The 16,585-nt window shown below is 42.4% G+C and overlaps 1 protein-coding gene across 11 annotated transcripts in view; it reads right to left on the reverse strand.

The window, feature by feature from the left end:
* LOC145359914 (opioid-binding protein/cell adhesion molecule-like) overlaps positions 1 to 16,585 on the reverse strand; it is a 1,043,301-nt gene that overhangs the window by 355,944 nt on the left and 670,772 nt on the right. For all 11 annotated transcript variants that reach the window (XM_080214779.1, XM_080214778.1, XM_080214775.1 and 8 more), the window contains exon 3: positions 15,922 to 16,047. In XM_080214779.1, coding sequence (XP_080070905.1) covers positions 15,922 to 16,047 — 126 coding nt within the window. The remainder of the gene's footprint in view (positions 1 to 15,921; positions 16,048 to 16,585) is intronic.

Consider the following 16,585-nt stretch of genomic DNA (forward strand, 5'->3'; position numbering starts at 1 on the left):
CATTTTCCCTTTTGGTTTCAAACTCCAGCATCCGTAGTAACTTGCTTTTATCTAATGCTTTTTTGTGTACTGACATGGTTTCCGGGATGAGACTGGCTAAAAATGAACAGGTCTGAAAATATTTTTGTGACAGGAATCATGTACATTCTGGAACCCGGCAGCAGCAAAGTCATTGCAGCCCAAACAGCTGGAAATTACACAATGTTTTAGGACCTGTAGTGAAAGGCAAATGTTCCTCGACCACTCCAAGTGGATGAAGTGATTAGACGATAAGTGGGTAGAAACATTAGTGTTGCTTTTGTTCATTCCATTCTCAGCAAGACCAATGCATTCGTATAAGATCACCCAAGTAACCTCAAGCATTTCAACATTGTCAGCTTTTCATGCAGTTAGTGCACGTACAAAATACTAACGACTGATCATGACTCTCCTGGGTTTATGCACCTCATAGGCAGGGAAGCCTCAGTAACGGGGCAAAGGTGTCAGCACCCATTGGCTAAGGTTCCCATCTAACAAGTCTCTGTTCATCACCCAAGGTGAGTTAGTACCAGCCATTCAAAGCAGTTAACAGGAGGAGCTCAAGATATCATTCATTCTGAGTTCCTTGGCATTTTCTAACAAGTTTGGATTCTAAATATAATTCTCAATTTACAACAATAAATGAGGATCAGAGTTATATCACAGTCAAGATATGAAAGATAAAATTATCTCTTTATTCATCTGCTGGACTATTTGATGAAGGTGCTCTTTTAAGGTCCACCAGAAAATAAGGTCAAAAGCAGTGGTTCCGACTCTCAGAAACTATTTATTTTGGTCACATGTAATAGTATACACTGAAAAGTATTGTTTCTTGCGTGATATATAGACAAAGCACACTGTACATTGTGAAGAAAAGGACAGAGTGTAGAATGTAGTGTTACAGTCATACCTAGGGTGTAGAGAAAGTTCAACTTAGTGCGAGGTAGGTCCATTCAAAAGTCTGATGGCAGCAATGAAGAAGCTGTTTTTGAATAGGTTGTTACGTGTTCTCAGACTTTTATATCTTTTTCCCAATGGAAGAAGATGAAAGAGAGTACATCCAGGGTGCTTGGGGTCTTTAATTATGCTGGCTGCTTTTCCAAGGCAGCAGGAAGTGTAGGCAGTGTCAATGGATGGGGGACTGGTTTGAGTGATGGACTGGGCTTCATCCATGACCTTTTGTAGCTTTTTTTTGCAGTCTTAGACAGAGCAGGGGCCGTACCAAGCTGTGATACAACCAGAAAGAATGTTTTCTGTGGTGCACCTGTAAAAGTTGGTGAGAGTTGTCGTGGACATGCCAAATTTCCTTCGTCTTCTGGGAAAGTTAAAGGCATTAGTTAGGCTTTCTTAACTATAGTGTCAGCATGGAGAGACCAATTCTAGACCACTGCCTAGCTTGCACCAGCTCTAGTGTACCAATTGCAGAGGATAAAATGTAGAGTTCATTTCCTCCTATTTAACCTTCCTCTTAGCAGTCCCCAACAATATTTTGGACTACATAACCTGTGGCCCAGAGATTGACATGACAATAACTTTTTTTTTGGTATTGTTGTTCACTGTTGCATTAAAGAAAAATCACACTTTCTGCTTTTTTGAAGTTCGCTTTTCTTCAATGAATTTACATCTGAAGTGTTATAGCAACATGTTTTAACTATTTAATAAACTTAAGATTAACATTTAATTGACAATCTCAATGCAGTATTAACATCACTAGCCTTTCAATCTTCAGCTATCATCCTTCATGTGTTTGTGCCTACCAATACTGCTATACATACAGGGTTGTTAACAATACCATTTTTATTTACTGATTTCATTTTCATTACTTGTCTCATGCTGATTTAACCTGAATAGAGTTTCATGTTCTTTTGTCTCATCTGCTGTTACACTTTGCAAAGCTCTATGGCAGTATCTTTTGCCCACACAGCAAATTCAGTTCCCTAGCCAACAATTCCATCCTTCTGTCTATTCTCAGTTGAGAGAATTAGAAAATAAACTTCTCAAGGAGTTTTTATAGATTGAGGGTCCACATGAACAGTCACTTTTTAGTCATCTAGGGATTGTGGTGTGACGGGGTGCTAAGCTCAGTTGGTTGGATGGCTGGTTTGTGAGGCAGACAGATGCCAACAGCATGAGTTCAATTCTCGTATCGGCTGAGGTTACTCCTGAAGGCCCGGCCTTCTCAACCTTGTCCCTCACTTGACATGGATAATCCTTAGGTTAAAATCACTACCAGTTAAGTCTGTCCTTTGGATTATGGTCATCTGGGACAATGGTGAGTTTAAGAGATCTACAAATCAAGGCCAGGCCAGATCAATCACACCTTCAGTTTGATAGATGTGGCATGATAAATGCCATGGATCCAGCATTGACCATCATCAAATGGAACATTTAGCGAAGTAACATGTAACAATCTTTTGTTAACTCTGATGAGACTATTGGTTGAATTGAAAATGTCCCAGCAAATTATAGCACAATGTAAATAATGCCATAACTCACTGCAATATTTTCTGGGACATTGTGTGTTACCAATGACACAGACCATTAACGCACCATTGCTAGAGTGCTAAGTTTCCAACAAATTCAAACTTATCATCAGTTAAAGGAATACGAATAGCATGGAATTAGAACACTGTTCCTTTATCGATGAGACTTGGCTCCAGTCTAGTACAGACTATGTGAGGCCCAAGTGAAATGCAAAGTTATTAGGACACATTATTCCAAAGAGTAGGAAGAGTTTTATTGTGCATCTGTCTGCCTTTGAGAGATCTTGAAGCCATTTCGCAGCAGCAGTCATACAATGAGCCCATTTTCTTTCTTTAGAAGTGCTCCAGAGGACCTACTTTTGCAAACTGGCAGCCGTCATTATTAAAATCTTTTTAGTACTGAGAGGAGGAAAGGAGAGAAGAAATATTGCTGTCACATTAAGTCTTCTGTACATTCTCATCACTCGCAAAGCAAAAATGACACCAACAAGAGCTCAGAGGGTGTAATTATTATCCCATTAAGGTGGCACGGAGAGGATTGAATTGATGCCGTTAAGCACCGTGGGCATGAAATGGAAGGAAAGGCTCCCTGCAATTTCCCACACACATTTCCGCTCGAATATACAGTTGAGAATGGATGTTGGAGCAAAGAGGAAGGAATGGTCCGATAAAGGAAGGAAACAAAGTCAGAAGGTGAATCACCCATCATATATTGCTGGCCTCTAAGAAGCTATCAGTATCAGACATGCGCTTGCTCTTTCAGCGAAAGAACAGTGAGTGCTAAAGCAAAATGCAGAGGAAAGAAGAAAAAAAGAATCCACTAATACGGGGTACATTAAATCATTGGGCATAATTCATGATCCCATATTCATGACAGTGATCTGTACCATACGCTGAACCATTCTAAAATCCATCGACTCCAGTGGGAGGAAAATCCCACCAATTATCTCTAGCCCCATCCGTGGGTCAGCAGATCTGGCAGCACGTGGAGAAGGATGAGGAGCATATAAATGCTAACGTGAGTCAAGTGCGTCGGCCCTGGAGGGTAGAAGGGAAATCCTCTCCAGCCACAATGTCAGTGCCACAAGGGCATCATTTGCTGCCAGCGGACCACTCCCTCCCTGTACCATACAGCCATTGGCTCTGATCACCACCCACACCCTGAAAAGCTGCTAGGAGGCCGTCTCAATACACCTCAAGGCCTCCCAATGTGACAGGATACTGTTCTGCCATTGGAAAACAGTCTGCAGCCCAGGAACATCACACAAAACTGGGACGTGGCAGATCAGCTGCTTCCTTTTAGCAGCGACTGAACTGCTGCCATTCCTGCTGCTGGAGAAGAGTTCCACAGCATCCTTCCATCTCTCATCCCCCAGTCCATTCGACGCAAACTCTGTTTCTCTCTCTCCACAGATGCCACCAGGCCTGCTGAGTACCTCCAGCATTGTCTATTCTTATTTAAGATATTCACAACCTGATTTATCAGAATCATGGAAGTCCGGACTGGAAAAGCACTTTTTGTTTTTAATCATTCGTGGGGCATGGGGATTGTTGGCTGGGCCAGCATTTATAGCACATCCATAGCTACCCTCGAAATGAGTGGCTTGATAGGCCATTTCAGAAGGCAATTGAGAGCCAACACATTGCTGCGGCTCTGGAATCGCATGTAGGCCAGACCAGATAAGGACAGCAGATTCCCTTCCTGAAAGGACTTTAGTGAACAAGATAGTTTTTCCTGACAATTGGTCATCAGTAGATTCCTAATTCCAGCTTTTTTTAATTAAAATAATCTTCCTCGGCAGGATTCGAACCAGGGTCTCTAGAATATGTGATTGGGTGGCACGGTGGCACAGTGGTTAGCACTGTTGCCTCACAGTGCCAGGAACCCAGGGTCGATTCCCGGTTTGGGTCACTATCTGTACGGAGTTTGCACAGTCTCCCTGCGTCTGCATGGGTTTCCTCCGGGTGCTCCAGTTTCCTCCCACGGTCCAAAGATGTGCGGGTTAGGTGGATTGGCCACGATAAATTGCTCCTTAGTGTCAGGGGGATTAGCCGGGTAGATATGTGGGGCTACAGGAGGGATTGCAGTCAGTGCAGACTCAATGGGCCGAATGTCCTCTTTCTGCACTGTAGAGTTCCTGGATTAACAGTCTAGGGAGCCATCGCTTCTCCGATAACTTCACGCTGAAGTTCCACTTCAAACTTTTCATAAGCGTTGGGTTCAACAAATAGCCCAATGGACGAATGCTGAATGGAATGTGTTCTCGAGCCATGTAGCTGAGAAAGTCTCAAGATTCATTCCTCGTGTTTGTCTATCTTAGCCAAGTCAGCAGTGTGCCAACAGGCTTCTGCATCCTCGGCTCTGCAGGAGTTCTTTCACTATGAACATCATCCATGAACAGACGCCATCTGGCCACAATTACACATTCAACCCTGGAACATTTCAGCAACTTCACGATGCAAACTGCATTGTTTCACACCTCAAAATTATTTATTCAGTTGAGGTACCAGGATGCTACCCGATGGGATCATATTCTGGCAAGATTTGTGTTTAAAAGTGGTCCATTTATCTGATGAAGGAGCAGCGCTCAGCAAGCTCATAATTCCAAATAAACCTGTTGGACTATAACCTGGTGTTGTGAGACTTCTTACTGTGCCCACCCCAGTCCAACGCTGGCATCTCCACGTCATGGCTTAAAAGTGATGAGCAGTGCAAACCTGAAATGAGCAAGTTGGTACAACTTGTAGTCAAGAGTCAGCTTAGGGGCTTTTATTTAAAATGCCAGTGTCCGATCATGGTAAAAACACAAATGTTGACATGTTAGGCTTAAAGGTAATGTTACTTATATCTATTTTATATGAATTACGGATTTTATTTTTAGTTATATTATTACACCTAACAGTGTAATTTTACAAATGTGAGACATTATAAGCGCGATATGTTTTAAACTACCACTTGACTTAAGGTTAAAAAGAAAATCTCCTGATGTCAGGCTGGACTGCACTCTGCCCAGCCACAGGCTTATGTCCAGGTTTTCACGGGCATGGGATTCAGGTCACAACTTATTGAGTACGGTGCAGGCTTTAAAAGCAGGACACAAAGGAAGAAGCAGCGGGCCTAACGATGCACAGGCAGATTCTCAGAAACAGTCAGAGAAAGAGATGCGGGTGAAGACAACCCACAATAGATGTTGCCATATTCAATAGGTTTATTCAGAATCTTAACCTTGCAGAATGCTGCTCCTTCATCAGTTAAGTGAAGGGGCAGCACTCCGAAAGCTTGAGATTCCAAATAAACTTGTTGGACTTTAACCTGGTGGTGAGAGACTTCTTACTGTGCCTACCCAGTCCAACGCTGGCATCTCCACATCATGACTATATTCAAGTAGAAGCAAATGGTTGCTCTTAGAGCACGCACCACGCTGGCCTCTCGTGAGGATTGAAACCATGTGCAAAAAAACATCAACTGTGAAGAGTTACCAACATATGAACATACAAAATAGAAGCCATTTGTGCTTGAGAGCCTGCATCACCATTCAATAAAATCATGGACCACTGGTTTGAGTTTTGGATTCCACATTCCCATCTACCCTTGATAACCTCTGATTTCCTTACCTAACAAAAATCTAACTAACTCTACATCTGTCATTGCTTCCAGCACCTTCTGAGGTATAGAGTTCCAATTCACACAACCTTCCGAGAGAAAGAATTTAACTTCATCTCGATCTTATAAGGGTAACCCCGAATTTCAAAACAGCGCCCCCATATTCTGGGCTCACCAACAAGAAACTGAAGAAATTAAAATTTTTTAAAAAAGAAATGAAATAAAGTATGTAAGATAAAATGAAATGCAATAAAATAAATGGAAATGAGGTGAACTCAAGTTGAGTTCAACATCTTCAGAGCATGAATTTAATTTGAGTTCATCCCATTTCCCTTTATTTTATTTCATTTTCTGTACTTGTTTTTTCAATTTTCATTTCTTCCATTTTTTTTTACATTTTAAAATCTTGGTTTCCGTCTTTTCTCCCTCCCCCTACCCCACTTGGGCCATCTATTACATGTCCCAGATGATCTTTTGGTACTCTGTTCACCTTTGTTCTGCTATTTACACATTCTGATATCTTAATGGCCACTATCAGAGCTTTTCTTAGCCATGATCAGCACCATTTACTTTCCCTTTGTCTAGGGATCTTTGTCAATTCCCTTCTCTGCAAACTCGAACAGTACAACTCCCATAACAAAAAGAGAAAATGCTGGAAAATATCAGCAGGTCGGGCAGCATCTGCAAGGAGAGAAAAGAGCTGACGTTTTGAGTCCAGATGGCCCCGGAGCTGATTCTGATTCCGGCATCTGCTTTTATCCAGTATCCCTCTCATCCTATTTTCTGTTGTCTTCATCTCTGGTGAAGGGTCATCCAGATTTGAGACATTAGCTCTCCTCTCTCTACAGATGCTGTCAGGCCAGCTGGGGTTTTCCAGCACTTTCTATTTGTGTTTCCTCTTGTATACTTTGTCCTAAATTGTGGTTACCATTAAGGGGTCTGTAGACAACCCTCACTAGTGATTTATTTCCCTGGCTATTCCTTATTTCCACCCAAACTCATTCTACATCGTGATCTCTTCAACCAAGGTCATTTCAAACAGTTACACAAATGCAATTCTTCATAAACAGTTGGAAACCATGAAATCACCAGAGGGAATCTTGCAATGGGATAGCCACTTGATTATGCTCAATAGGCTATGAAAGAAATTTTCTTTCTTATTAGACAAGAAGATTCACATTGGTGAATCAGGGAGCTGGGATACTGTTAACATTGGGAGGATCTTTAGACTTGAACTCATGACTACATAGAACCCATAGATCATAGAACCGTACAGTGCAGAAAGGGGCAATTTGGCCCATTGAGTCTGCACCGAACACAATCCCACCCAGGCCCTACCCCCATATCCCTCTAACCTACGCATCCCTGGACACTAAGGGGCAATTTCTTAGCATGGACAATCAACCTAACCTGCACATCTTTGGACTGTGGGAGGAAACCGGAGGAAACCCACACAGACACGAGGAGAATGTGTAAACTCCACACAGACAGTGACCCGAGCCGGGAATCGAATCCAGGACCCTGGAGCTGTGAAGCAGCAGTGCTAACCGCTGTGCTACCGTGCCGCCCACATGTCGACAGAAAGTTCAGCACCATGTATATAAGCTTTTCAGCTGTGTTAAGTAGTTAAAAGAGAGGCTTTTCTGCAGTTTAGTGGATGAGTTGCATACTAAGAAATGTTTAATCAAAGTTGGTTTTAGTTGGTTTGTCACAATAAATGGCTTAAGACATGAAATCATGTGTAATTCTTTGCATGGGTCACTGGGAAATCCATTTTGCTTTTTGAAAGTCATTGACTACTAGGGGAATCAGAAGGGTATTAGTGTCAAACTGTGAATCCTACTTAGAGCACAAGCAGTCAAGTTCAGCATTAGAATCATAGGATCCCTACAGTGCAGAAGGAGGCCATTCAGCCCATCAAGTCTGCACCAACGACAATCCCATCCATGTAACCCCATGTATATTTATTCACCCAGCACCCAACAAAACTAAGGGGCAATTTAGCATGGCCAGTCAACCAGCCAGAAAATCTTTGGACTGGAGGAGGAAACTGGAACGCCCAGAGAAAACCCACACCGACATACAGAGAACATGCAAATTACACACCGCAGTGACCCCAGGCTGAATTGAACCTGGGTTGCTGAGGGGCCATGATGTGGGTATGCCGGCGTTGGACTGGCGTAAACACAGTAAAAAGTCTGACAACACCAGGTTTTAATCCAACTGATTTATTTGATAAATAAATAAATTCTGGCTGAGGCCAGAACTCTCCATTCACCTGACGAAGGGACTAACCCCGAAAGCTTGTGCGTTTACCATCAAATAAATCGGTTGGATTAAAACCTGGTGTTGTCAGACTTTTTGCTGAGGGGCAGCAGTGCTAACCACCGTGCTGCCACTGCTCATGGGTCATGAAGCAACAGGCATCAAGCTACTCAAAGATATTGGAAATTATAGATATGTGAGCACTTGTACGCATTATAATTTACCAGCTCAGATTTGTAATGTTATTGCTGACTACAAAAAGAATAATTTCAGCACATGCAAAGATGTTTCTGGTAAGGTACCTCATCAGCTCCACACAAATTATGGAGAACCCACTGGGTATGTAAAGCAGTGAGACTGGTGAACAAAACACTAAAGCAAACTAAGGAACATTCTCGCATGACTGCATCCATTTGAACCTGAATCAATAAATACAGTCTACATTCACCTCAGTGATTCAAAAAGGTTTCAAAATCAACAGTATTATTTTTGTTTTGTGTTTTTAATTGTGATTTCAACATCTTAGACTGCCTTTGACTCTCGCATAGCAGGAACGTACAGTCATTCTGTACTCAAGGGGCCATGTGCCAAAAAATACACTAATTGCCACTAAATTACTAATATCACTCTTGGAGGTCACAGCTGAATCGTGGAATGGAAATTTGTCACACTATGGAAGCAGTAGGTGTTCTTCAAAAGGTTATATCGGGGAACCTTCCTCTATATTTACTAAACTGCACCTGGTCCGACAGAGCTTGATGCCGTCACTGGATGCAGATGATAGGACATTGTTCCATTTCCCAGAGCCAGCATCTCTCATTTTGAAAAGTACAAAATTCACGAGGGATGAAACATATTTAAAAATACCTTAACTGTGCTATTTTTCGTGACTATCAATGGTGCTGGTGTTAGTCTCATCAAACTCAGACTAAGAGCCATAATGCTAGAGAAGTAAGCCATTCAGCCCATTGAGTCTACTTCAGTCTTCCATTCTACTGCTCTGTCCCAGCAGCCCTGGGTATTCATGGCTCAGATTTCTGCTGCAGATGGTGAAGGATTGGTTTGAACTATTTACCTCACGTTACTGCTGCTCACACACATTTAGCAGTGGAGATCTGGAGCAATTTGGCACTAGTTTGAACTTGGTGCTCCCAAATGGTAATCTGTGACCAGAAGAACTTTTCAACCAAATTGTGTGCATTGGCGAGGCAGCAAAGCAGGAGAGGTAAATTTCATTCAAACTACTAGGAAGGAATATAAAAACAGGGACATATATTCAGCTTAAAGTGCATACAAAGAAGTGAAAAAAGGCTTTTAAAAATGTGGAATTTTTCTTTTGTTTAATTCTATAATATTATTTTTCTTCTGACGGAATGAGATCCTACAGTTGTAAAATTATCCTTTTAGAGGCTGAGGGGTAAGTAACATTTACATTTGCTGTCAAACTTCAGACCGAAATTGTTCAGCTATTTTTGAAACAGAAAATATATTATTTAGTTTAGATTCACACCATGATTATGAAGTCTGTACTGATTCTATCAGCATAGATTGCAACAGCACAACCTGCGGGGGACCGAGGATCCTTTGACTTCCAGATTTCCAATCACAGAATTATTGGATCCTGACAGTGCAGAAGGCCAAATGGCCCATCGAGACTGCACCGACTCTCTGACAAACTATCTCGCTTAGAAACCCTGCCTTACATCCCCCACCCTCTAACCCTGCACATTTACCACGACTAATCCATCTTATCTACACATCTTTGACATGAAGGGGCAATTTTACTGTGGCCAGTCCACTTAACCTGCACATTTTTGGACTGTGGGAGGAAACCGGAGTACCTGAATGAAACCCACACAAAGAGAAGGTGCAAACTCCATACAGTCACCCAAGGCCAGGATTGAACTCGTGTCCCTTGTGCTGTGAGGCAGCAGTGCAAACCACTGTGCTGCCCAGGTATGCTCAGTAATTGCCTCAACTTAGCTTCGACAGCAAAATACATACCAATAAAACATTTACTGCCGCAGGATGTCTGAGACGCACTTTCAGCAGTTACCATAATTAAACGATTAGGTAAAATGATTTATATTTCGTCAAAGGCAAATTAAATACAAAATTAGAGGTCAAAACACCCTTTATGAAATGGAACCACAAAGAGAGTTACAAATAGATGAGACAATGCAGTGCCTCTGCAACCCAACCTCAAAGTCAATTCCAGGTATTGATCACCCATCACATGAAAAATGTTTCCGGTTATCATTCCTGAACTAAACTTCTCCCAACTCGAATCAATTGCTCTTTGCCACCCAATCACATTTTAACCTGAATAATGCTTAGGATTAACCTGTTCCATTCCATTTTGCACCTTGTCTTCGAGTATAAGGTTCAGCCTCATCCTTCCAAATTCAAGGCAAAATTATATTTTCTTTCATTTTTGACTATCCCCGCCCCCACCACCCACAGCCCCCACACCCACTTACTCGTAACCCCCACCCCACCTCCCTGCCCCTATCACGGGGAGTGTACTGTGAAGGAAACTAAGTTGAGAATTTTCCTTGTGTGTGTGCCCATGTGAGACAGAGAGAATTATAGAATCGCTACAGTGTACAAGGCCCATTGAGCCTGCACTGACCCAGTCTCTATTCCCATGACCCCACGTTTTACCTTGCGAGGCCCCCTAATACTAAGTGGCAATTTTGGTATAGCCAATCCACCTAACCAGCACATCTTTTGGACTGCTGAAGGAAACCGGAGCACCAGCAGGAAACCCAGGCAGAGATGGGGAGAACATGCAAACTCCGCATAGACAGTAACTCAAACTGGGAACTGATCAGCAACTTAAGTTTTAAAATGGTGGATAAATAAGACACGCAGTCTCATTATAATGTGTACAAATAATATATACAAATATGCTTAATAGATTGGAGAGAGGTAATTGCTCTAACCACATTTTGCAACTTCCATTGGGGAAAAGATACAGAAGTCTGAGATCACATACAACCAAATCAAGAACAGCTTCTTCACCACTGCCATCAGACTTTTGAATGGACTAACCTCGCACTAAATTGATCTTTCTCTACACCCTATCTATAACTGTAACATTACATTCTGCACTGTTTCTTTTCCTTCCCTATGAATGGTATGCCTTGTCTGTTCAGCATGCAAGGAACACTGTATTCCAATACATATGACAATACCAAATCAAATCATGAACATAAATAAATGCATTCAAAAAGGATGCTTTTCGTAAATTGCAACTCAGAGACAAGAGCAGTTTTCAAGTCTCTTGCTGTTTACTTCTCCCAAAGTTTCCTTTAAAAGTTCAGCAGCAGCTAATTTAATCTACCCACATCTGATAAACACAGAAATTTCCAGTTATAAATGCACAAAAAAATACAATCTTGCATATGAGGTGACTCACTCTGCTTTCTATCTACCTGTATTATAGCAACAGTAATTCCCTTGTGACTTGGATCAGCTCATCACATCAATCACTTGGGCACCTCCTCAGTTTTTCCAAAGACACGCTGGGCCTATTTTGTCTTTTTGATTCTTAAGTGCTGGGTGGATTTGAAACTGGGAGTGTTTCAGATCTGGCGTTTACAGCCATTGTCAGACGCCCCCATATGCACTCTGCCAGCAAAAATATCAACGAGTCCGAAACGCGCTGCACAACCTTGTGGGTGGGGCTTAACGTGCCCGAAACCCTGCAGCTCTGATCAGCATCTCCAACTGCGCGTGCGCAGAAAAAATAATGATAGAATAATGCTCCCCTGCCACATTGCACCCGGGCCAAATAATGCCTCCCCCTGGTCCTCACAGACATTGTCCCACCCCCACAACATTACTGGCCACTACCCTTATCCCTCCACCCCCCCTGCCACCCAGACCGACCGCAGGCTCCTCCCCCCCTTTGCCCTCACTGATCTCAGGCAGAGTGGCAGCAGCCCCTGCCTTCTCCCACCCTCCCCACACATCAATCTAAAGCAGGAAGCCATTGGACCCACCTTGCCCTCCCCCAGCAACCAAACTCAAGCAGAGAGCCAACGGACGCTCGGAGCACCCTAATCGGACTTTTGTGGAACATACCTGCTATGCGCTGATTCTGGATGGGCGAAAGTAGTGCCAAAGGGGAAAGTGCTGGTACGATTGGGCATCTAGCCCATGAAGTCAATTTAAATGCGTGCAAATGCATATAAATGGCCGTTGCACCCATTTCGGATGTGGTCCCGATCGCAGCCATTTTCAGTCCTTGGTAAAGGGGGAACTGACGCAAAAGCGGGCACGGATCATGCTACTCGCCTCACGCCCGACTTTGCCAAGTTTTCACGCCTGAAAACAGATGCAACGTGACGGTAAAATCGGGCTCATTGGATTACCAGCGGATGAAGTGAGGCTGGAGTTGAATGGTTTAAAAGGCTTGATTTCATAAGTAAATGCACTGAGTTCAACTGGTATAATTAACTTCCAACGAATAACATAAACGTGATTACTGATCTGGCCTCTTCCGAGGTCCTGTTGCCTTCACAACTGCTCCTGTCGCAAACAGCAGGTTGCCTGTTTGATGTTTGTGTCTCTCTTTTCACTCTCAGCGTCACCGACAGAGATCCAAGTGTTTTCAAATGGAACAGGGAGAGAGCTGTTTTTCCCATTATCCAGTCAAGCTAAGGAATTATTTATTGACTAGTATTCTTTTTTTATTCATTCGTGGGACATGCGCATCACTGGCTGGCCAGTATTTATTGCCCATCCCTAATTGTTGAAAGTCAACCACGTTGCTGTGGCTTTGGAGTCAAATGAGGCCAGACCAGGTAAGGATGGCATCTGGAGCAGTAATGGTTAATGTTTATTCATTCGTGTCACAAGTGGGTTTGCATTAACACTGCAATGAAGTTACTGTGAAAATCCCCTCGTCACCCATACTCTGGCGCCTGTTCGGGTAGACCGAGGAAGAATTTAGCATGGCCATTGCACCTAACCAGTTTGTCTCTCGGTAGGAGACTGGAGGACCCAGAGGAGACCCATGCAGACACAGGGAGGACATGCAGACTCCGCAGAAACAGTGGCTCAAGCCAGAAATTGAACTCAAGTCCCTGGCATCATGAGGCAGCAGTGCTAACCACTTTGCTACTGTGCTGCCCAGCAAAAAAAGCCAGCAGGTGGGCTCATGCCGAAACTCAGGACTGAACCACGGACCTTTAGATATTCATTCTAACGCTCTCCTCGCTGAGCTTAGTGAGTGAAGAGAAAATGCTCTTGAGGGGGAAAAGAGGCAACAAAAGGCCTCATGCCAGATCTTGGTCATCAAAATTGTGCAAGTGACTACTCGGGGGAAAAAAGAGATCTGATTCACTGTGCTTAGCTCAGAACTAAATAATGTATCTCGGCTTAATGAATAACTCCAGACTTGCAGAATAATTATTTGCAGAAAAGCCTTAAGAATCAACAAGTGGGTTGATATCTGTGGCACTATGATCTCTCAGCTCTTCCAGATATAATGGCAAGAAAGGCAATTCAACAACAGCGTCCTCTTCCAAGCCAACACTCCCAACATTGAGGGGCTAATCACTCAAAAGCAGCTCCACTATACAGGACACAACTTTTGTATTCACAGAGTCAGAGGATCCTCTATCTTACGTCTGAATATTGGGCACATCCATACTGATTTCGAACTGAGGCCTTTGAAGCATTCCTAACTGAATTTTAGACCACTCAAACAATTTTTTTTTGATTCGTTTGTGGGACAGGGGTGTCACTGGCTGGGCCAGCATTTATTACCCAGTCCGAGATGCCCACAGGCAGTTGAGAGTCAACCACACTGCTGTGGCTCTGGAGTCACATGCAGGCCAGATCGGGTAAGGATTTCGGTCCCAAAGGACATTAGTGAACCAGATGGGTTTTTCCGACAATCGAAAATGGTCATCTGCAGGTTTTTAATTCCAGGTTCTTTTTCATTGAATTCAAATTCCACCATCTGCTGTGGTGGGATTCGAATCCAGGTCCCCAGAACATTAGCTGAATTTCTGCATTAACGTTGGTGCATAAACTCAGAATGAATAAATTGTTTCTAGTTAATTTTTATTTTATTGCAGTGTGCCTGAAAATCAGACATATCACAACTTTGCTGTGAACGTTAAGATGTCAGAATTACATCAAAGTGTCCCCCGCCCCTCCATTTCTTGTGATTTATTTTCAATTTGTGACACAAATCTCAAGATTGTTTGAGACACAGCCATGGACCACATCAACAATTTATATCTGACCTACTCTAAGGTGCTATTCTGCATTCCCATGAAGTCATAAGTGACAGAGAACTGTGATTTAAAAAACACACTCGCACATGTTTCCCAAGTTATTCAGCAGTGCAAACAAAATGCATATTGTGAAATCATGAACTGTGGTCCTCAATAAACAAACCATAAAATAATCCTTCCTGTCACTCACCTTTCCTACACTAAAACGTTGATGACAGCAACAAAATATTGGCTAGGTCTGTGACAACATAAAGGACTTTTGTTTTACAACTGACAGGTAAATGTTCTGCAAAATGCATCAGCTAAGAGTACTGAGCAGAAGCTATCCTGAGTGGAAAAAGACTTCGAAATCAAAGAATGATGAAGGATTCCATGTTCCAAAGCAAAATGGCAGTATTGTCCTTGAGTTACAACTGTCCGCACGCTCGTCTTAGACTGTTAGACAGCAGGTAAGCGATCAACATTAGGATCTCTTTGTGAACTATTTTGAAATATGCAAGCACATTACAGTATGGGACACTGGTTGATTTGCTCTCACTATGAGGAATACTGAATTCTTGATCTAAATAATCATCAAATGCTACAGTTACAGCTATGAGTACACCGTGAGACAAACTGCAGATATCTGACCAATCCACATTACGTCATCATTGTGCCGTCACAAAGCATTCTTTAACTTGACTAAATCTGGAAAGTTGCATATGACATGCCGGTCGGTTACCAAAGCAGAGTGCAGCAACATGCCTCAACTTTCAACACCTCTTGAAATAATGATAGGTAAGTATCCCATGATGAAATAATGGCACATGAAGACTCAAGACAAAAATCAAATTGCTTTCAAACTACAGCAGCAACTTAAGAGTCTTCGCAATACTTCCGATCAATAAACGTGCACCTGCTAATTACATAAGTGTAATAATAATACAAAGTGTAACATGAACATGGAATGCTTTTGCACTGCTACTACCATCCTTATTCCAGGATTAAAAAGAATTTTGGGCTTCACTTTAAGTTGTTCAAAACCCATTCACGTACAGAGAATTAGAATCAGGCCCAGTGATTTCTGGCATCGCTTTCAATGTTAAGTTGGCAAGAACAAAAAATCCTATTTGTAAATTACATTACGTTACAGACAGTTACATATATTTCACCCACCAGTAATAAGCACTACCTGCCTGCCCTGGATTGGAGTAAACCTCTTTGGTTAAGGTATAATTTTTTTCCCATTCACTGCTCATTAGTGTTCTGTCACTGTAATTCTATGCCAATTAGGTTTACACAAGAATAGGTCCCTTACCTGATGGAGAGAGGTGGTGCCATGTCACAGTGGGTTCTGGCCTTCCAATAGCGAGGCACATGAGAGTCACATTGCTTCCCTCATTCACAGAGATACTGCTGGAGATGTTGACAATTTTTGGTGGAACTGAGAAGGCAAACACAGGAGGCTTTGTTTTAATATGATGAAGTAAGAACTCGTTGATGTACTACTTTGAGATTAAGCTAGTCTGTGTGCTTGAAATCTATTAATGCCTCACAGTACATTCCTCGCTATAAGGATGCATCAAGCAAATGTATTTCAAAGTCAGTTTCCTCTCAGCCCATGTCAGAGGAAGAACAGAACACATAGCTTTATGAAAAATGACAAGAAATACAGAGTTGTTAGAAATAACTCAACACCCCTAATCAGGGTTCAATATTCAGTTGTTAAGAAACATCAGAATCTCAAATAATGGTTAAATTCCAGTCTCTAAGGGCTACCGCAAATACTGGTATTTCCACCTCCCTCTGATACAGATACATCAGTGACAGATACATGAAATGAAAGCCAAATAATAAGCAATTAGTGTTCAACATTCAGCTGCAAGGGCTGTCAAAATACTCCTGCAGCTCAAGTTCTTTTTTGTATGAAGGACAAAATGACAGACAAGTTTTAAAAGGTGTTTCACAATAGCTGTACCAAG

The sequence above is a fragment of the Carcharhinus amblyrhynchos genome, chromosome 29 (assembly GCF_965287045.1).
Source record: "Carcharhinus amblyrhynchos chromosome 29, sCarAmb.v2.hapA, whole genome shotgun sequence".
In the NCBI taxonomy this organism is placed as follows: domain Eukaryota; kingdom Metazoa; phylum Chordata; class Chondrichthyes; order Carcharhiniformes; family Carcharhinidae; genus Carcharhinus; species Carcharhinus amblyrhynchos.